This window comes from Seriola lalandi, unplaced genomic scaffold, assembly GCF_002814215.2.
Source record: "Seriola lalandi dorsalis isolate HSWRI2012SDOR001 ecotype SW California unplaced genomic scaffold, Sedor1 jcf7180002054695, whole genome shotgun sequence".
Classification (NCBI taxonomy): domain Eukaryota; kingdom Metazoa; phylum Chordata; class Actinopteri; order Carangiformes; family Carangidae; genus Seriola; species Seriola lalandi.
The window spans coordinates 251,561-272,262 of NW_019525248.1; the positions used below are offsets into that span (position 1 = coordinate 251,561).

The following is a 20,702-nucleotide window of genomic DNA, read 5'->3' on the forward strand; positions in this document are numbered from 1 at the left end:
AAAATGTTTTCTTTTCTTTTTTTTTAACACCAATACAACTGTAAATAAATGTTTGTAAAATAAAATCTGGACTACGTGGAAACTTGTTTTTCATCACTGATAATTTCCAAACCACAATTACCAAAAATGATGGGCCCTACCTTTGCATGGCATGTGCGACAGCATTATGATACAGAATCATAACACCCACACTCACATTTTCTATGCTGTTGTGTTTGCAGTGAAAAAAAATCTGCTGTTCATATTTGAAATCCATCTATTTATGAATGAACAGAGACTGATTCTATTCTATTGACCCTCATTCGTCCTTGTTTGTAAACCCCTAAACTATTCAAACAGACTTCCTGTTACTCGACACACAGTCCCACCGGTTTCCTTGTAATTCTGCCAATATCGTGTGGACCTTGTCAGTGCATCGCTTTTCTTTTCTCTCTCTTTTTTTTTTTTAAGGAACATGCTTGAGAGCAGGTCGAACTGGTTTGATGAATCTCAGCAGGAAGACGTTAGAGTGAACACCCCCCACCCCCACCCCACCTGTGTCAGGTGTGGGACTGACACGACGTTGATGACTGGCAGCAGTGATTCCTAGTCAGTCGTACTTCACTGGAGGGAACAGCAACGTACACAACAGAGTAGCTTGTTCTCTGATCACCAGGGCAATGAGATAATATGATCCATCCTTCTCTCAATGGAAACAACACAGGTGAGGAACCGTGTTTCTGATACGATCCAGAACATGGTGACATTTCCTTAAGTAGAATTTAAAGAAAAAATAACTATGGTGCCAGGATTCACTAGTCTCTGGTCACTTGCTGCTGTCGCTAGTTATTTTTGGGTAACATGCAGTTGACCTGCAGTAACTCTCTTGTAACTCTTATTGTTTTAATACGCACAAAAAGTAATAGCATAAAAATCAGGGAAGTGTTTGCTTAATGTCCTTATTAATATCATATTCACATCATTATAATCACGTGTTTAAAAAGCATGAATATGATTTATAATATAATATGATAAATGTATATATTCTAAGTCTAAGTGAGCATGTGTTTGTTGACATGTTACAGGGAGTATAAGATAATATAATACATTGACACCATCTCTGAGTCTCATATCAATGGGACATTGTCTTGTATAAACATGTGTATAATTTGATATATGGACGAAACCTGGACATGTTTGATGATCATCAGTCACGATGATGCATGGGACCTCAAAACAGTGAGGCATTGTTCCCGGAGCAGCTCAGGTTTAGAGTGTGTGTGTGTGTGTGTGTGTGTGTGTGTGTGTGTGTGTGTGTGTGTGTGTGTTTTGTGCAAGTGGGTCGTGTTATCACAGTTCTGTTACATGTGAACCTTCCCCGTCTGTCAACCAGGCACACGCGGACATGGCGCACGGAGAGACCCGAGAGGAGAGGGGCAAAGAGCTGGCAGAGGACGTCACGGAGGACCAGTTCCTTAAAGATCTCTACCTTTTCATGAGGAAGAGAGACACACCGATAGAGAGGATCCCGCACCTGGGCTTCAAACAAAGTACTTCTACTAAACAGTATTCATTTTTTATCACGTTTTAAAACACGAGTTCTGAGGTCGAACTGGTCTGAAGAAACACACACATAGCAAAAGATGTCATTCAGCATTCTTTACTAATAGACTTCAGTATTTAAGTCAAATAATTAATTAGTTCATTGACATTAAATAAATGCACATGCTATCTAATAATCAATTTGTCATTTAAATATTTTTAAATCCAAATTTTCTCTAATGGCAGATTTTCAAATGTGAGGATTTGTTGTGTTTCTTGTAAACTAAATATTCTTTGGCCTCAGTAATCGTGAAACCAGCAGATCCAAAGTTCCACTAACCCTAAATTCAACTTTTGAAGTGTATTTGATTGTGTGTATTTTTCCACTATTTTTCAGTTGATTTATTTGTGATGTTCAAGACCGTCAGAGACTTGGGTGGATACCACCAGGTAATCAAACATTTCGGATTTAAGTTTTACTATTACTATATTTATAACTTAACTTACTTATTAATTTATTTGTTTAATAAGTTATTATTTATAAGTAAGAGTGAACACTTCTTATATTTACATTTAATCACGTTTATACAAAGGTGACGTAGTGACGTGCATTGCAAATTAGCTTCGGCTGTAAATGCTGTGGGATTTGACATTGGTCCATGCTATGTATTTATTCCTGTACCAATAAACATGGAATAAAATAAATAATTGTCTTATAAATAATTCATAATTATGCAATTATAAGTAAATCATGTGCTGCACTCCTCCAGGTGACTGCTCAGCAGATGTGGAAGCAAGTTTACAACAGGCTTGGAGGAAACCCTCGAAGCACGAGCGCAGCCACGTGCACCCGCAGACACTACGAGAAGTGAGTTTTAACGATACGTTTTACATTAGTCAGGGCGAGACTGGACGGTTTGTTTCCTTAACGGTTTTAATTTCATCTATGCGTTACTCTTGCAGGCTGCTGCTGCCGTATGAATGCAATATGAAAGGCATATTAATGAGTGCCGTACCTCAACATCAGTCAAAGCACTTCCTCTACGCCGACTACAACAAAGAGGACAATGACGGCCAGAGACCAGCCAAACGCAAACTGTTATCGATACGGATGCACCAGGTTGGTTTTACTTTATACACAAGAAAAGCTGCACAGCACTTCTGCAGAAACACAAATGTGATTACAATTAAATAATAATAGATTTTTCAAATCTAGATTTATTTTTCTGAGCAACTTATTCTTGTAGAGTGCACTGAACAATAGATTTGCTTTCATGTCAAGAATTAGATAAGAAGATCAACGCTGCTCTCATGTCTGAATGGTAAACATGTAGCTGAAGCAGCAGCTTGTTAGCTTAGCAACAAAGCAAAGAGTTATTTGCCAAAATGTCAAACTATTCCTTCAGCCTCTGACCGAACACTCATCTTTCCAACAGAGCCCCAACAACCTCCAGTCAGATCCACATGGGAGCATCTTCCCTCAACCGCTCCACTACCCTCCCTACTACCCCCTGAGCCACAAAGTCCTGCCCCCGTACATCCCCGTCTCCTCCTCAGTGCTGACATCCCCCAGGCTTTCTGCCCCCGAGTCCAATTTCACTTTCCATACGCCTAACCTGAGCCCAACGGACAGGGTTAAGGAGCCGCTGGAGCACCTGCGCCACCTGGCAGAACAATACAAGACCTCATCTGGATTGGCGGAGCCCCTGAACCTTAGCGTTAAAGCACCAAGTCAGGAGACCAACAGAAGCCCCGTGTCATCCTTCGCTCCACCTTCATCCAGCAAGAACCCAAAGTTTTTGAACAAACCCTTCCCTCTGTACACCCCTCGTCGCCCAGAGGTGGTGAGAAGTGAAGGATGTGAGACGCAGGACGGTGAGGCAGACGCTGGAGTCACAGCGTATCCATATCCTGCGAAAGCAAGGGAGGCATATGTCATTGATGTCAAAGCCATAACAGCCTCAAGCAGCCCTGAGTATGACTCTGCTCCCACGCCGAGGACAGATGAAGGCGCCACAGCGACGGCACAAAAACCCAGCTCTCCAAAAACAGACTTTACAATCTGGCCAAAAGAGGAGAGGGAGGGCAGTCCAGAGGGAAGGGGGTTCAATCTCAGTCACATTCTGCCCAGCCTCCCTCAAGCCAACGGAGGCAAGATGGAAATCCAGATACCACTGTCCGTGCTTCACAGCTGGCTCAAGCTTTATGGGTCCTCAGCCACGATGCACGGAGCTAAGCAGCTACATGCCCTCCCTACTGAGGAAGAACAGTCTGGACAGAGGAACTGCTCCGACCCCACCAACCGGTCGATCCACACCAGTCCCCAACACTGGAGCCCGGCCGCTGAGGACCTACGGCTGAGGCACAGGGACGCGCCGAGCCCCACAGCAACCATCCAGACCAGTGGTAATCACCGCGACACGAGCCAAAATCATTTCACCAGCTACAAGCCTTCAGGTGGCATTCTGAAAAACGCATCCAGCCGGGACGTCTGTCCAGTTGACCAGCAGGATTTTATTAGGAATTACAGCTGCAAACCCCAAAGCTACTGGGATGCCTACGACACAGTGGCCCATGTGAAAACTGACTCTAGTCCCCTCACACTTCAGCAAGACTTTACAGCCACTAAGTCCTACTGTGAAGATGCACCCAGGGGAGGGAAGGAGAGGTCAGAGGTCGGACCCTCCTCTGTGCTAATGGTGAATTCCAGCTCCACGTCTCTGTTGCAGCTCACCACTGAAGAGGTGATGAAGCTGAAGAAAATCATCTCCAGCTCGTCGTGAAAGATCAGTTCATGAACACTGATGCTCCAACACCACATTAAAGCTTTTTCCTGTCCCACATCTTCTCTAAGTTCTGTAATATGTATATAATCAAAATGACAATGTATCAAATTAACAAGAAAATTATAATTTAATTGATAATAATAATCCACCAGAAGCAGAGCTTGATTTAAGTACAATGTGCCTTTTTATTACTTTTGTACAGAAATGTCTTAACTGTATATGTTAATGTACATTTTAAAGTTTTTATGCTAATTATAATGTAAATCTAAATAAATTCACATAAACAAATGAATGTTTCACGACTCTTTTGTCATCCTGTTGGCCTCACGTTATTACTACGTTATTACTACGTTATTACTAAGTGTTTTAACATGAATCCATTCAAACAGTTTATTACTTTTTGCCAAACTTTAAAAATTCATACATAGACGTGTCTCAAGCGTAACTGCCATTGCTTCATTTTCATGCCTTGAAACCAGTTGGTGGCCTGAAGCTATAATCAGTAAGAGGTGTGGTAAAGATTGTCAGAATGGCATCGTTATTTTATTAACACCACAATCTTCCAGTATAATTTTTGATAGGCTGTGCACACCTGTCTGTCAAGTTGCACCGGTTTGTTTTTTTTCCACTGGTTAAATAGCCAGTAAAAAATATTATATAACACTAGTAGTTTCCTCCATGCGGTAAATCACTGGCAAATATTCAGTCTCCTGAGGGAAGGGAGTGTGTGTTGTTTGTCTTAATAAGCACAGAGAATCCTTGGTTCTGAACGCTCAAATTCAAACCTGGTATCTGCCGCTTCTGGCCTTTATCATTTCATAGACTCACTGTGTGAAAGCACCGGAAAGTGTGTTAATTTGAAAAAAGACGACACGTCCATTGTGCTTCAGTAATCTTTGTGTTTTATTTGTTTTGTCATACCTGCGTGTGTGGAGCTTACATAAGCAGGCTGCTTTTATGTTGTTGTTGCTGTTATTGCTGTAATTAGCACTCGCAGATTCTCACAGATGTGTAATGTGAGGAATTTTTAGGTGTGACAAAAAACTTGGAGAACCGACACGCCCATTACTGTAACTGAAGACAGTGATTAGCTATTGGATGAAAAATTTAGTTATTAACAACACAAAGGAGTGATATCTCTTATGTTTAACCATTCTAAAAATATATTTAATTTGAATAGAACTTTAAACCAGAAGGACGATACTGACTAAACCATCAGCTTAGAAACTGATTCCACCGTCCCTTTGTTGTTTGCTTTGTTCACCTTGATACCGACTTTTTATTGCATTAGATGCATCATTGAAGTTTAAAAATGCTTGGGAAAAAAAATTGATACTGAAGATTTGAGAAATCCAGTATGAACATGTTAAGGCAAGAATTTTGCTGCTGTTCTGTGGCCAAGTTTCCTGATTCCCTGAGCTTTTGGTTTTCAACAGCAAGAAATACTTTTGTTTTGAGTTCCACAAGTCACAGAGACAGCTCAGTATATGCACCAGACCTTACACAATATGGCGCTTGCACGTTGTAGACCTACACATTTCCGAGCAAAGGTTGAATAGTCGGACATTGTTCTCATTTCATTGGCTCAAATTTAAGAATAATAATCAGAAAATTTAAGAAGCACTTGACACAGTATACAGTGGTGTGTGTGTTTATGGAGTTATCAGTCATTTTAAATAAATAAGACAATAAAAATGAGTACATAGTATTTTGAAAGTGTTCAAATCCCTTCAACTATTCCAGATTTATGATGTAAAAGATTAAAAAATGTTTCAATTTATTTGTTTTTTGCCATCAGTTTACACACGATAACTGAACCCAGGCAGCGTGTCGCTATTGGACTGAATCTGAACGAGCTGAAGATTCAGAAAATTAATCGAAACGAACCACCTTTGTTGTTAAAAGTCACTTATTGACTTTTAATTGCTCCGCCTTCCTTTATATTGCTGAGAGGTAGCTGTTTGTGTCAGGTAAAACTACAGGAAGCTACATATGATGTATGAAGTTGAAAGGCGTGGCTACAAGGTCCGTGCCCATCATTGTGTCGGGGGCGAACCCACTGCTGGATCCTGTGACGGGTGCTGCCAGTCTAAAGACTCAGCCAAAAGATACAAAGCAGGCCAAACTGCTTCTGTGGGTTCAGTGTCAGTATGACTGCCTGGCTGTCAAACTAAAAATTCATTAAAAATGCATTACCACACTATTAATTTGAATAAACCTTAAATAGCATCAGGAAACATTAAATACAAATGATATATAGCATTAGTCCCTGTATTGAATGACCTGCCAATCAATCTGAGAGTGATAGCAGGTTGATTCCCTGTGTGTGTGTATGTGTGTGTGTGTGTGTCTCATCATGGCACAATGTGGAGAAATCTACTGTAGCGGGAAGTACCACAGAGGTGGTTTTGGCACTTTGGCAGGTGCTTTTATCTGTCTCTTTCTCTTTCTGTCTGTCTCTCTGACTTTCTGTCTGTCTGTCTGTGGAAAGACTTTTGTTGCAATGACAGCGACTCAACAGAGCAAGATGCAGTCACCAAACTGTGCAGGTGTGTACTTGATGATGTTGATAGGTGAGGTCTGACCTATGGGCGCTGAGTATTCATGTAATCATCTAATAATAGTATAGTAACAAATGTGGGTTGGACAATCAACATGATGACGGGCGTCAATGGGCGTTGGGTGTCAATGTGTTGATTCGTTTCGGTTTGATTCGGTTTGATTATACACTTGAGACCAGAGGTGTGTTTGAAATTTTGTGAAAAATGTCCACATCAATGTACAGAATCATTATCATTGGTCACTTGGTAGATGTGTTGGTGTCTCTTTAAATGTCCAGTATTACTATACAATGGTGCAATTAGATTTTTCTGGATTTTACAATGAAAATTTACGTTGGGATTTCAGACTCACGCTATTCATTTTTCATTCCTTTTTCTACTAATATTACAGACTGGGTAAACAGTTAAGATTCATGGAGCAGAGCTAGAGGAATGAAAAATAACTGATGTTCCAGTAAGTTTGGATGTGTCCTCTGCAGATTTTCAAATAGCACCATTTATCATGTCCATGCTCGTTTTCTTGACCAGGCATGGTAACCACACAGACGAGCCTCTCACTCCTCCTTCCAACTGTGGCAGGGTCATCAATAACTGTGAAAAAAAAAAACATAAAAAAAAACAGAGAAATGTAGTGCAAGGTTATTCAAAAGATGCCGGTGCTTGCTTTATCGGTTGACATGTATTTCTGTTTTGGTGTCTAATGAGCTGTGTGAAATTATCTGCAAGACAAGGATATTGGCACTGGAAGTTTCTCTGAAACACGCACCACAATTAAAATTCCAGTTGACAACAAAACACTTCACATATTCTTGACATCTGAAACTATTCATGTGTGAAAACCACAACCTGAATTCGGAGGTTGCCAATTTCTAATCAGCGTATCGGCTGGTATGAGGATATAGTCCCTTTATGCATCAGAACATACTTCACACATTATTTGCCCGATCACTGTGACAAGGATGTGAGTACCTGGACAGGTATTTCACATCTAATACGTATTTTTAAATGTATCCCCAGTAAGCAAACTTATATAAAACAATGCAGTATTTTGGGTAAGGTGTGGGGTTTACACATTTTAGCATTTAGGCTAATCATCCATTGATGAACCAGTCATGTGGTACGATTACACTGCTCGCACTTTCAAAACCTCTCATTAGCAAAGCAATACCCAATTCACAAATGCTCTCGCTAATTATATTAAATGCATTTCAAGCATCATAGAGAAATTCATTGTTAGTAGTTTGTTTGTTTGTTTTTTAGAGATCGGAGATTACATCAAACTCTGAATGCATATCACTGACAGTTAGAAACTCAGCAGTGACTCATCTGCCTTTCTTTAAAGACAGAGCAAGAGGGTGGAGCGCTGGTGGAAAAACACTCGACTCAAACTATCAGCAACTATCAACAGATGAAGATACTGCTGACATCATACGATAAACATGTGAAGAGTGCGACACGGAAATATTTTTTTCAGATATTTTTCAGATTTAATTACGGCTAACAAGCAAATTCTTTTCAATATTGTTGAAGGCCATTCAAAACCACTGGATTTTAATCCAACATGTCCACTCGACATCCCCTTCCCCAGTCGTCCCATTTTCAGCCCTCTCTCCCTTGTTACCAGCGGAAATTGTACTATGCTTGAAACACATATTTTTATTAGAAGTTTGGGGGTGTGAACATTTCTCTGTCTGATGTCTGTGTCCCTGACGACTTCAAGACTGTCCGTCTCCAGCCTCTTCTTTAAAAAGCTGGCCTTGACTCCTCTGCCTGCAACTTCAGACAAGTTTCCGAGCTTCCTTTTACTGCCAAAATCTGTGAGAAAAGTCAGTCTCATCACAGCTTGTGAAAGTCCTGTCAGACAACAGTGTTGGAAAAAAAAAAAAAAAACTTTGCCTGATTATAGGAGAAAATCACAGCACAGAAACTGCAATTCTCAGAGTCTCAAACGACCTCTGGTTGAATGCAGATGCTGGAGACTGCTGCATTCTCATTTGACCAGACTTAAGTGCAGCTTCTCAAACAGAGAACTCTATAAAATTAGACTTCCTTGTCACATGCCCAGAAAACTGCACGCAGTAGATTAAGTTATGCACTGATGCCGTATTTAAAAAGGTCAAACCTATGGAGGAAAAAAAAAAAAAAAAAAAAAAAAAAAAAAAAAAAAAAAACCTGTAATAATAAGCTCATAGTGTCTTGTTTTCATCATCTGACATTTGATGCGTTTTATGTTTTAGAAAAAGGCAGCAGTTGTTTTACGTGCCGGTGCCTCGTCACGACTGGATCACTACACTGGCGTAAACCAGAGATCGACCAGCTGCAACTGGTGCAAAATGTCGCAGCAAAATGACACTAAAACCAGGAAAAGAGAAAACATTGCTCCACTTTTAGCATCACTACACTACACATATGGAAAATCACAGCACGTCAGCAGGTTTCTAGCTGGCATTTACCTGCTGTCCAACCTACTGCCATTTATAGTATAGTTATGCACACGGTATAGAGGGCTGATTCATTACTAGAATAATGAAGAAAAACAACATTTCCAACGTTACACAAAGGCAGCATTGTAAAAGCTGGAGCCAGTCTTCTTAGCTTGTTACTTCACATATATCAACTATCAAAAGTCTCCAGCACAACCTGTTCCTCTGGGACATCTTTTGACCATCGTCTGTACACAAACCATCACACCGCTGAACAATATCTGTAGCATTTCACAACCAGGTGCATTGTGTACGGACTTAAACTTGTAAGTTTGGGTGTTTGCCATCCTAAGAAGTCAAATTATCAGTGTTTGATGACATAGCCCACAAAGTATAAGAGGACCATTATGTGTTTGAGTCAAGGTGATATTTGTCTCGCTAAGCCATGATGTCATCTCTTAAGTCATGTGGCCTCACTGGGTGAAACTAAAGAATAGTTTGTGACCTGTGTCATAGTTCATTATTGCTTTCTCCATGATAACTGAATGAACAAGAAATTCAACCCTAATATATAATTACAACGATTGAATCATGCACAATATGCAAATCCTTTCACAGAGCAGTTCACACCTAATACAACTACTAATATAAAGCAGACTAAAACAGCATGCATTATGCATCATATTGCAAAAATATTCATTGTTATCTAAAGGATAATATGGGCAGGAAGTTGCTTCTTCACTCAACATTGTTTGTTTTTTTTTGTATCAGTGCAGGAGGGTGAAATTCCAACACACATTTTTGTTCCTCTAAACAAATCTGTCATTCCCATACTGTACAAGAGTCAGAAGCATGTCCTGTTTGGTGTTGCACAGCTTTTAATGCCAGCCTTGATGGGACTGCCACAACAAACCAGTAATTATGTATGGCACGATGAGCATTAGGAGCATTAGGAGCATGTATTAATTTCGCCCGGAAGATAATAAATCATGTTGCCCAAGCGTAAAAAGAAAATGTACTTGGTGAGAAGCGTGTGCTCTGTGACTGAAAGCTTACTTTTTCTTGTAGTAGGAGGAGAGCAAGGTGCGGATCTCTAAGGATAAGTCCGGAACCACTAAGCCCTCCCAGGGAGAGGAGGGTGTTACTGAAAAAAATAAAAATAAAAATAAGAGAAAGGAAAATCACAATACGGAAGACTTCGATTTACTGTTAAAACATATCAAGCTCTGGATCACATATTTGAAACATCTCCCTTTGTGACTGAAATTTTTGCTCGATGACGGGGGGGGGGGGGGGGGGGGGGATTTGGAGACAGATTCTTATTTCCTTATTTTCATCTCTTCCTTCTGAGAATTTCTGTCCCTCTTAATGGTTGGAATGTTCTTATAGAAAGAAAAATGTTATTCAAACAACACACCCACTTCTTAGGTGTTAACACGTTCGTTCTCCATGGTTGCTGCTTTAGAGTTTAGTAAGTATATTTTCTGATCAGCATGACAGATGGGTTTCTGTCTGCAGGTGTTAACGTCAACAGCGTCTGGCTTCTTGTCCTGGGACATTGTTGGGCAGTGTCATTTATCTCTTTTAGATCCTGAGATTTGCTCAAAACCTGTTTGTCCACTTTCAGGCCAGACTTCAGTGTTTCCGCAGCAGAAGACAAAGCCCACACAAAAGAGGCGACACATTTAATGTTTAGAGCGACAGGTGCTAGTTGACCATGGCATTCTGATATATCCATGGATAAGTAAATTCCCTCTTTCACATCATTATTGGTGTTTTCCAGCCCTCAGCTTTGCTGTTTAGATTCACTCTCACTGCACTAATAGAGACTTTTTTTTCAAAATCTCTAAAAATCTGCATTACATTGCTCACAGAGTTAGCAAATAGCTGGTGAGCATAGTGCAGCATTTAAACTAAAGACAGTAATAATATCACACGATTCAAATATAAAACATCCAAACAAATTAAAGTAAAATGTAAATTAAATTAAAAATTATTATAAAAATGTGTCTTTTAAAAAGTGAGATGAAATGAGGAAGGAGGAGGAAATGATCTCCTCTGGTAGGTCGTTTCAGAGTTCAGGGATCCTGCCAGCAAAGGCCCTGTCTCCTTTGGTTTTTAACCTAGACCTTGGGGTGGCCAGACGTGCACCACCAGAGGAGCTCAGACTAAACTTCAGGTAAAGTCCTTTAAGTCTTCATATGGTGAGTATATGATGCAGGTGTCACTCTGTGTGTTACACTACCTATTTCATGGTATAGTGATCCCTGCTTCGCTGCGATGGATTTCTTGGGGCTCGGCATTTCAATCTTCATGAGGTGATCGCAGCACTGCTTCCACTGGCCTGCAACAAATAGTATGAGCAGTGATTTTAAAGCAGAAGAACTGCGAAAAGTTTGTCAGCAATTAATGTACTGTCTGCTTCTGTCTCTCAATGAGCCGTCGAATTGTGAGATTCTCGTCAAACACGTCAAACCACATGCTATACCTTTCCAGGTATTCAAACATAACGCTTGACGACCTCATTATCATAGTAACTATTTGTGTTTGTCTTGTGCCAGCGTCTTTGAAGACAATTCGCAGCCCCGCACCTTAAATCTGACTGAGCCTTGAACTGTTTTTCTCGACTTCGCAAAGGAAAACTGTGAGCATGAGTGAGCGCTGCACGCAGACAGCTGGACATTTAATGAGCTGGACTCATTTAGTTAAGAATTGATTCAAATTAAGGAAGGACCGTGATGGGAAATGTATTGACTGTCGTGCAAGATAAGTGACCTTTGCAGGAGAATAACTGAAGAGTACATATACAAAGAATTAACCCCTGCATATTTTCATAAGACAGTTACTGCACTATTTTCAGCTCAATAGATTTGGTGACTTCAGTGAATATAATCAGTTTTAGTACCAATTTTCCTCTACTTTGGAGTTTGCAAAGATCATTTCTCTCCAAAGTAAAATGATAAGTGCAGAGACAAACACGTATTCACTTACAACAAAAATGATTGCAACAAAATTCAAATGATCCCCGTAAACACTCCCTTATCAAAGGTTTATTTTAATTCACTGAGGCATAAATAAGTTACAATAATAGCCCCGAGGTGCACAGTATTTAATTCATTTTGCATTGGCAGACTAAGAGACACACCCTTGTGGCAGGGACTTGAACAAGTAGAGGAAATTAATGAAAGAAATGCAAACTATCTACCCTCTCTTTGCCTCACTCACTCAGTCAAAAGGCTGGGGAGGGAGGCAACTGCAAAACTTAAAGCTGATTAAATAATTTGTTCCTCACTGATAAGATTAACTGTCAAAGGAAGCATGTAGAAGACAATTAGAAAAGTTAATGTATGTGCCTTTTGGATTCACTAACTTGTGCTTGTTTAACAACAACAGATCTGAAACCAGTGTCACACTAATTGTTTGATCAGGAAGTCTGCATGACAGTTACAAGGCACCGGGTGCACAGAGGTAGTCTGCATTTATATTTGTTATGTATATGAATAACACTGTCAGAGAGAACTGCAGTATTGAAGGAAATAAATGTGCTTTCTTTAAGCACTGATGAAGATGTGACCCCCTGCTCCCTCTGAGAATTATTCTCATTAACACACCCCTCTAAAAAAATAAATAAACTGACAAGTTTAAAATTCTATACCAAAGTAGTGGAGGAGGTCCCTGAGATGTTTGCATATTTAGGAGATGACAAGACTGTGTGATTTAATGTGGCAGGTTGACAATTTCCCTCAAGTTATTGTTATCTGTATAAAACTTTGGACACCTAAGACTAATTACCGTTGCACTGGGGCACTTGAGAATATAATGTCTCTTCCTCTGAGCCGATTTCCATAAATATGCACCGTGAGAAACACCCCTCTAATATTCTCATTCTCGAACTCAACATTTTCCCTTGTCGTTCACCTTTTTACCCTAAATCTTAAAAAGCCATGTCGACGTATCTGTTCCCACGGTGACCTTTTATTCAATTCAGCCGTGGCCACCAGCCAGGCGGATGATTGCTGCATGGTATTATCTGTGAACAGGCTGATGGTATGTGGTCCAATTAAAAACTATAATGGAGCTAGGGTTCAGGACGAGACATGCCTCAGTAGTGTCATTAATATCTCTGCAACTTAATTGATGTCTTTATCAATGTTTGGGATGCACGGTCAACAATCTGACTGTTTTGCATCACTCACATGAGCATCATTTTTGACAGTTGAACGCTACTTGCCCAGCGCCAAACGTCACACCTGTGAAGTTGGCGACAAGCTGGTGAACATAGTGGAGCATTAAACAGCTTAAGAGCCAGTGAGTACTGGAGTCATCAGGTGGAAAGAAACACAACTCCAACTGAAAGCTATGTCCATCACTGCTAGATAAATAATTTACCAACAAGTTCAGCACATCAACTAAAAAAAAAAGTGACAATACATCAGTGTTTTCGCAGCTCGTCTCTCTTTCCCTCAAGTGGCCAGAAATAAAAACAACAACATATTGCCTGCCAAACCCTAATTATTCCTACAGGCTGTGTTGTTGCAGTTCCAACAAATACAGTGTTGGGAAGCCAGAGAGGGATTATATCACTTACATGCTGAATAATTTCCTCAATATGCGCAGCTGCTTGTTACAACACCACCGTGATATTTTTGTTGGCTTGTTTTGTTTTTGTCTTTTGAGTTATAATGGGGCGGATTTAGCATTTTTCCACAAAATTTTACTGTTCTGCAACATGTGGTGGAAGAACTTTCATTAAATGAAACTACTGCCACTGGCTGTGTGACTCAAAGCCACCCTGTAACGTTTAGCTTTGTTACAATGTACAAAATTGGGAAACTCTGAAATGTCTGATTGTCATAAGGCGAGGCCGCACAAAATTGCCTCGGGCTGAAATGTCAAGATAACATTCGGGTGTCGTTATAATCAATGAAGACACCAATCCCCTTAACCTTTAATTTACTCTGTGTAGAACTGCTTTTTCTCTCCTACATCACAGGGGTGTCACATATTGTAATTTGTCTGTAAGCTCACCCTGGAGGCAGATAATAAATATTAGGTGTATATTCTGCAACACAATGGAGACATCAAAACACAATACCACAATACCATGCCACAAATGTAGGTTCATGTGACTGGAGAGAGAAGGGAGCGGTTGATAGATACATATTTCTTTCGTTTGGCACCCACCTGCAAAAAGATAATTACATTTTGTTCAGGACAGGTAGTACAGGCAGTTAAACATGGTCTCATTAAGACATGAGAAAAACAATTTCTCTCGGTTACTATACATAAAATGACATGAAAATGTCCCTGATGGCATGTCATTAAAGAATGCCGTCCTGCACGTATCAGCAGTTATATTTTGCATATATAGAGACTTGGCTGAGTTTCAGTTAAAGTCACTGAGATAACACTGTTGAGCTTTGTTTTCTGAAGACTTAGACAAATTAAGTTGAGATGTAAAGCGTGCAGCCGTTCCTGTTGTCATGGAATAGTTAAAGCCTTGTACGATAACTTGGCACAACAGTGAGAAAAGGTCACAATTTGAAACTGCAGTTTGTTGCACTTGCGATAACATCAGACGAGCGTGTGCAGATAAACAAACATGTAGAACAAGACACTGCCACTGGAACTTCTTCAGAATTCCAAACAGGCAATTTTGAAGAGTCAACATCACATGTTTGATTATGGAAAAGTCGATTACGGAGAGCGTTAAGGTGGCCTCATGCTTCGAGTATATTTCTTACGGGATACTGAAGCATCTGGTCAGTCCTGCTGTTTGTGTGAGAAACCACCAGTTTGGGCTGGACGAGAGGATTTACTCGTTAAAGTTGATTAGCTTTGCTTAGCATAAAATCTGGAAAGCAGGGAGATACAGCTAGCGTGTCTCAAAGGTTAAAAAAAACAAACAGCCTATATCCTTTACAGCAGAGTAACTCACACACATTATGTGCCTGACTGAAGCCAAACCAGTTTGTCTAATTTCAAATTCGGTGGAATAAGGGTGCAGCTGTGGATGAAGGTGGACATCCCTGTGTGTGTTTTAATGCAGATGTTGAACAGTACCACCTTAAAACTGTCTTGTAATTACAATAACACATTTGGAAGAACTAGTATGAACTAGTAGCATGAATGCTTCCTTGTATTAAAAAGGCAGCAGTTATAGTTTTGTAATTATCACTGCTTCTTTGGCCTGAGGCCTAAATTCACACATAATTTCATTGACAAAAAAAATGGGGCACACAAAACCACCTTGTAATTTTCACTTCAAACCCTGCCCTACTTAAATGTAGTTTAAGGCAGCTGGTACAGAAAAGGACGGTATATAGTATAAGTGCTCTCGGTTGTTAAGATAAAAAACATCTGTGTTGTTTATGCATGCCTCACTCATGTTAAAGACGTGCTGCCGGAGTGCGTCAGTCCAGCGCTGCGTGTCTTCAGGTATGTGCGTGGCGAGCGTGCAGGCTACATCCTGTCCTCGACACCGTGTGCTGATGTATATACTCTGGGGAGGGGGGAGGGCGTCTCCTTCAAAAGCACGAACGAGGGAATCCTGACAGAAAAACAACCAAAAAAACAAACAAACACACACATATGTATATAACCGCTTACATGTGTATTAACAAGTTACTCCAACAGATTCCACTGTAGTTTAACAGAAGCTCATAGTGAATCTGCTGCTGATAAAAAAAATAAACAAAACAATGTTTTAAAAATAAATAATCTGTGGGAATAGGTTTGAATGTGACCCTACTTCTTTTTACATTTTAACTGCTTCATATATCATCAGGTCATTTAACAAAATAAAATAAAAAGCGGGATGGTCCTCCTCAACCAACAGAAGGGAGTTGGCGTTGTATGTTATTCATCGTTCACTTGCACATTCACACGCTAAATGCATGATAGCGTGCATGTATGTGTTAGCAAGTTAGCAAGTGCTTAGCATTGTCAGTTGAACCACATGTTTCAACATGAGCTTGGAAGAACTAGTTTCAAACGCTCCCTACTCAAGACTTTACTCCAGAGAATTGTAATTTTCTGCATTTATGTATAAATTTGTCTTAAAATATCATCAGCTTTTCATCTAAGATAAAGTAATGAACAAACACAATGTATATTTAAACTAATAAACGCACAAACTGTTGTGCTGTTCTGGTCCATACTGAATCATTCAAACATCCACTGGTTGGAAAAGTATGCGAACCCCCTTGGCTACTGACATCAACAAAAAAAGCTCTGTAGTAAGAATGGTTTTAAATTCCTCCTGATCACTGTACATGTCTGATCAGCAGCTTTTACAGTAAGTGCTGATCCGACATGTACAGTGATCAGGAGGAATTTTCTTTGTTTGAAGCTATTGTTTCCAAAAGTGGCTTGACCAGTTTTGAAATCAAATTTAAGGGTTCACTTAATTTTTCCACCAGCATTGTGAACGTTCAATGGGTGTGTTCAATAAAAACAAAAAGATAATAATCATTATTGTGTCATTAACCACAGCACAAATTGATTGACTGTAATTGATCCTATTTTTTGTCACCAATTAATTCAGAACAAACAGTTCAACCCAAAGTGTTCACATGCTTTTACCTTGCCTCTTTAATTACTTTTCTTAATTGTGAAACTAAACGTGAGAAGTAACTAGTGACTATAACTGTGATGGATATCAAACCTTCAAGTAAAACACCAGAAACTGACTTTTAAACACAGCAGTCCATTCAGTGAACTCAGTGACTTTCCTCCATTGTATTTACACCATTGTTTTGTGTGTATTAAATCTAGAATAGAAACACCTCAAATGCAACTGAGTATCATTTAGTTTGGGGTTAAATCACTTTTTTGGACTCCTGTATAATACGTCTAACAGAGTGTAACAGAAATGAATCAGGTTTAAAGTGCATAAAAAAATCTTCCAATCTTCAGATGTTTCCACCATTACAACAGGCTTCCTCTCCTGGGGAATTTTTCATTAATTTACCTGTGCACTCCGGTGGCCTCGGCATGTTATTGTAATCAACATGGACAAAACCCTAAATGAATCCATCTCTTTATTCATGAGGCTTTGCTTTAGTACCAACCTTTCTGATGGGGACTGCAAGTAATGGCTTGTCCTCAGACTCCAGGTCCTCTTGACTCTGATAGCAGAGAAGACTTCGCCCCCTGAGGACGCCGAAGACGTTTCTCGAGCAATTAAGGTCCTCTCCGAGCTGAATGAGAGCAAGGAGTAAAGTAGTCCCGTGAATGATAATGTGATGAAATCACCACAATATGGGAAAATATATCAAAAATCTAGTCACCTTAACCTTGAGTTGACCACTCATGGCCGGCTGAACCATACACAGAGGTTGAGCAGCCAGGCGACAGCACATGTTGCCAAACAGAGGCAACCAGAAGGGACTGTCCTCTGGAAAACAAAAAGAGATGAAGCATTAGTTTTCAGGAGTAGAGGAGAGGAGATGAAGGAGACAAAAAGAGGAGAGGAGGAAGACAAATAGGAAAGGAAACAAGACAAATAGAGGAGAGGAGGAGATGAGATAAAAGGAGACAAGACAAGGAGAGGAGATGAGGAGGGGAAAGAAGAAAAGACAAGAAGAGAACAGGAGAGGGGACAAAAAAGTAAAAAAGACAAGTAGAGGAGACAAGAAGACAGGTGAGGACAGGAGAGAAGATAAAACGAGAGGATTTGTAACTCACCTGTTGCTGATAGCAACAAATCATGCGTCTTGAAACCTTCCTGTACGTGTTCGATTGTCAGTGTTGTGTGAGCCAGCAGGTTATACTTTGGCCCCCTTCAGACAGAAAGCATTGTGCAAAATCAATTTGACTGTTTTCTGAGCCATAAAATATTCCCCTTTTATTGTGTGTTTGAGGGAGAACCGTCATCCTCACAGTGTTGACAGATCAGGGCTTAAAGGCGGGGACACACTTCCAGGTCCAACATTTCCTCCACTGGAAACGGATCCACAAACAGCTGCTGACTCGAAGGCGGCTCGGATCTTTTTCCCGGAGGAGCATCCAAGAGATCCCCCAAGAAGACTCACTCTCCTGGGTCCTAGAGCCCCCGGGGAGAACTCCACGACCGCACAACTGCTGTACAGCTCAACACGAAGCTGAAACCCTGGACTCACCTCATTGCTGTTCAAACACACACACACACACACACACACACACACACACACACACACACACACACACACACACACACACATTCATTCATACATATATAAAATGTCTTTAAATTGGGAAAGGACAAAACTGAGTATCTAAAAAAAGAAAAAAGCCTTAAACAGAGATTGACGTACAATATTACAGTGTCTTCAAAACAGATGTCGGTTAAAGTCCTGTCCACCATCACCAGGTCGGTGTCGTAGATCTCTGTGCCACACTGGAGCAGGCAGAACACGGCGCAGCGATGCAGCTCTGCAAGCAAGAAACAAGAGTACAAACTGTAAAAAAAAGACTTTGCATTATGATCAGCGCTATCAAACTTATATTTTCACAGATTTTTTTCTCTTTTTTATCAATATTAAACTTAATGGAGACATTCGCATTTATCAGTCCTCTTCCACTCCTCTAACTCACCTCCTTTGTTTTTGAAGTACTCTGAGTCTTTCCACATGAGAGGGATTCGCAGGTCTACAGAGAGCAAAGACTAGTTAGGAGATATGATATAAATTTGTGGCAAGGTGTTTTTGTTGACACTCACCTGAAAGGGCCACTTTTCCCGCACATGACACCGTGTCTTCAGACGGCCTGCAGTTAAAGACGTAGGACATTTACCAACCGTCCATACAGGCAGTACAGTGCAACAGAACACTGATGCAGTCTCAACAAAACTCAACATTTTATCTTTCACAAAGATTAAAATCTGTATTGTATTTTGTTTAAATGTAAAGTTTCCACTGTTAGCCTACATGTGTAACTTCTGTGTGGATGTGTGTAATGTTACCTATAAATTAGAGACACAATAAACCAGGCAGCCCCTCACATCAGAGCATATATCTGTGTTGAATTAAAGAACTCGACAGTTGAAAAAAGCTTTATCGTCTATCCTGCAGTGGCTGGTAGCAGACAATGTCCACAAACACTTGACTTGCTTTTGCTGTTGTCGCTGTGTAACTTCACATCCCTCTCTGCTGCATCTATTATCTATTTATCCATACATATAAAATGCCCTTTGCACTCCACCTGACCTGCGTCCCACTCTCTGCAGGATTTGAGCTTTCCTCATCCTCTGGAGTTGGCTGAGCAAGGCCAGGATTCGGGCATTGCAGGTTCGCAGGCTCTTTGAGGCCTCCAGGGCCTGTTCTCTCTGGGAACAGGCAGCCAGGAGCTTACTGGCCCCCTCCCGCATTCGCACCTCCCTCTCAATCTGCTTCAGCACCTCTTTGTCCTGCCCAAGATAAATATGTGTGTGTGGAGGGGGGGAAGAAAAGAATATTATTTTAACCAAAACTGTCAATATTCACATTCTTTTGATCGAACAGAAAGGAAGACATACAGCTCAGGGTTTGGAGGATGGTAGTGAGAATTATTACGATTAATAAATCAGTCAAACTGTCAAAGCGTGAATAAGCTAAGCTAACAGCGTAGCCCTGGGTCCCGACTGAAATATTTCAACATCTATTGGATCGATTGGCGTCAAAATCTGAACAGACATTCATGTTCCCCATGACGTCTGTACTGACTTGTGACTTCCCCTGAATTTTCTTTCAGCACCACCACGAGGTTTCCATTTCTGGAAATGTTGTGACAACTATTGGACAGATTGCCGTGGAATTTAATATAAAGATTCATGTTCAGCTCAGGAAGAAAAAAAGAAAGAAGTAACCTTGCCCAATTATGGCTGGTGACCGAATACCTGCTAAACTAATTCCCATCAGCGTCAGCTTTACTTTGTGTTCAGTGCTTATTAGCATGCTAACACGTTAAACTGAGATAGTGAATGTGGTAAACATCATGCCTGCAGAACATCAGCGTATTAACAATGTTATCATGAGAATGTTAGCATTGTTAGCATTACTAGCATTTAGTCCAAAGCATTACTAGCCCCCCACCAGCTGATGATATACAGTAATAAACATGACTAACCAATGACATTAGGCGGTGGTCACTATTAATCAGCCTTATAACTTTCACACACCCTGCTGTTTCTGCGGGCACCAGCTTCAAACACACTGACTCAGGCCTTTCCCATGAGAACTCGACCCAGTGTTTACCACTCTGAGTTAAATTAGTGTGTCACATTAATCCCTGGATGGAGTCCAGCTGTCAGACACCAAAGACTGAACTGATTTCAGGTGACTTGGTTCGACCACAGAGCAGAGAGATGGTGTTAGCTTTTCTTTGCAGCTATATATTTTCTTATTCTTCAATGGATGAAAGAAAGACAGAGCAAGACTGTAAAAAGGAGCAGC

The 20,702-nt window shown here is 40.5% G+C and overlaps 2 protein-coding genes across 2 annotated transcripts; one reads left to right on the forward strand and one right to left on the reverse strand.

The window, feature by feature from the left end:
- Positions 1–585: 585 nt before the first annotated feature.
- Positions 586–4,595, forward strand: arid6 (AT-rich interaction domain 6). Its single transcript, XM_023424011.2, has 6 exons — positions 586–703; positions 1,373–1,529; positions 1,919–1,971; positions 2,292–2,389; positions 2,485–2,641; positions 2,958–4,595. The coding sequence occupies exons 1-6, from the start codon at positions 689–691 to the stop codon at positions 4,302–4,304; spliced, it is 1,827 nt and encodes a 608-aa protein (XP_023279779.1). The 5' UTR covers positions 586–688; the 3' UTR covers positions 4,305–4,595.
- Positions 4,469–19,670, reverse strand: LOC111668072 (rhotekin-like). The gene is made up of 12 exons (XM_023424012.2): positions 19,479–19,670; positions 18,992–19,038; positions 18,868–18,921; positions 18,588–18,705; positions 18,175–18,420; positions 17,980–18,074; positions 17,583–17,689; positions 17,364–17,492; positions 15,676–15,841; positions 11,537–11,635; positions 10,348–10,435; positions 4,469–7,459 (listed from the first exon to the last, which is right to left on the reverse strand). The coding sequence occupies exons 1-12, from the start codon at positions 19,637–19,639 to the stop codon at positions 7,453–7,455; spliced, it is 1,317 nt and encodes a 438-aa protein (XP_023279780.2). The 5' UTR covers positions 19,640–19,670; the 3' UTR covers positions 4,469–7,452.
- Positions 19,671–20,702: the final 1,032 nt, after the last annotated feature.

Bases quoted from the DNA above. Each gene is read 5' to 3' on its own strand.
- arid6 (XM_023424011.2), top strand. The intron at 2,390-2,484 runs GTGAGTTTTAAC...TTACTCTTGCAG, and splicing joins ACCCGCAGACACTACGAGAA to GCTGCTGCTGCCGTATGAAT. The intron at 2,642-2,957 runs GTTGGTTTTACT...TCTTTCCAACAG, and splicing joins TATCGATACGGATGCACCAG to AGCCCCAACAACCTCCAGTC.
- LOC111668072 (XM_023424012.2), bottom strand. From the start codon at position 19,639: ATGCGGGAGGGGGCCAGTAAGCTCCTGGCTGCCTGTTCCCAGAGAGAA. The intron at 18,706-18,867 runs GTGAGTTAGAGG...TCTTGCTTGCAG, and splicing joins GTACTTCAAAAACAAAGGAG to AGCTGCATCGCTGCGCCGTG. The intron at 15,842-17,363 runs GTTGGTACTAAA...TTTTTCTGTCAG, and splicing joins TTGCAGTCCCCATCAGAAAG to GATTCCCTCGTTCGTGCTTT.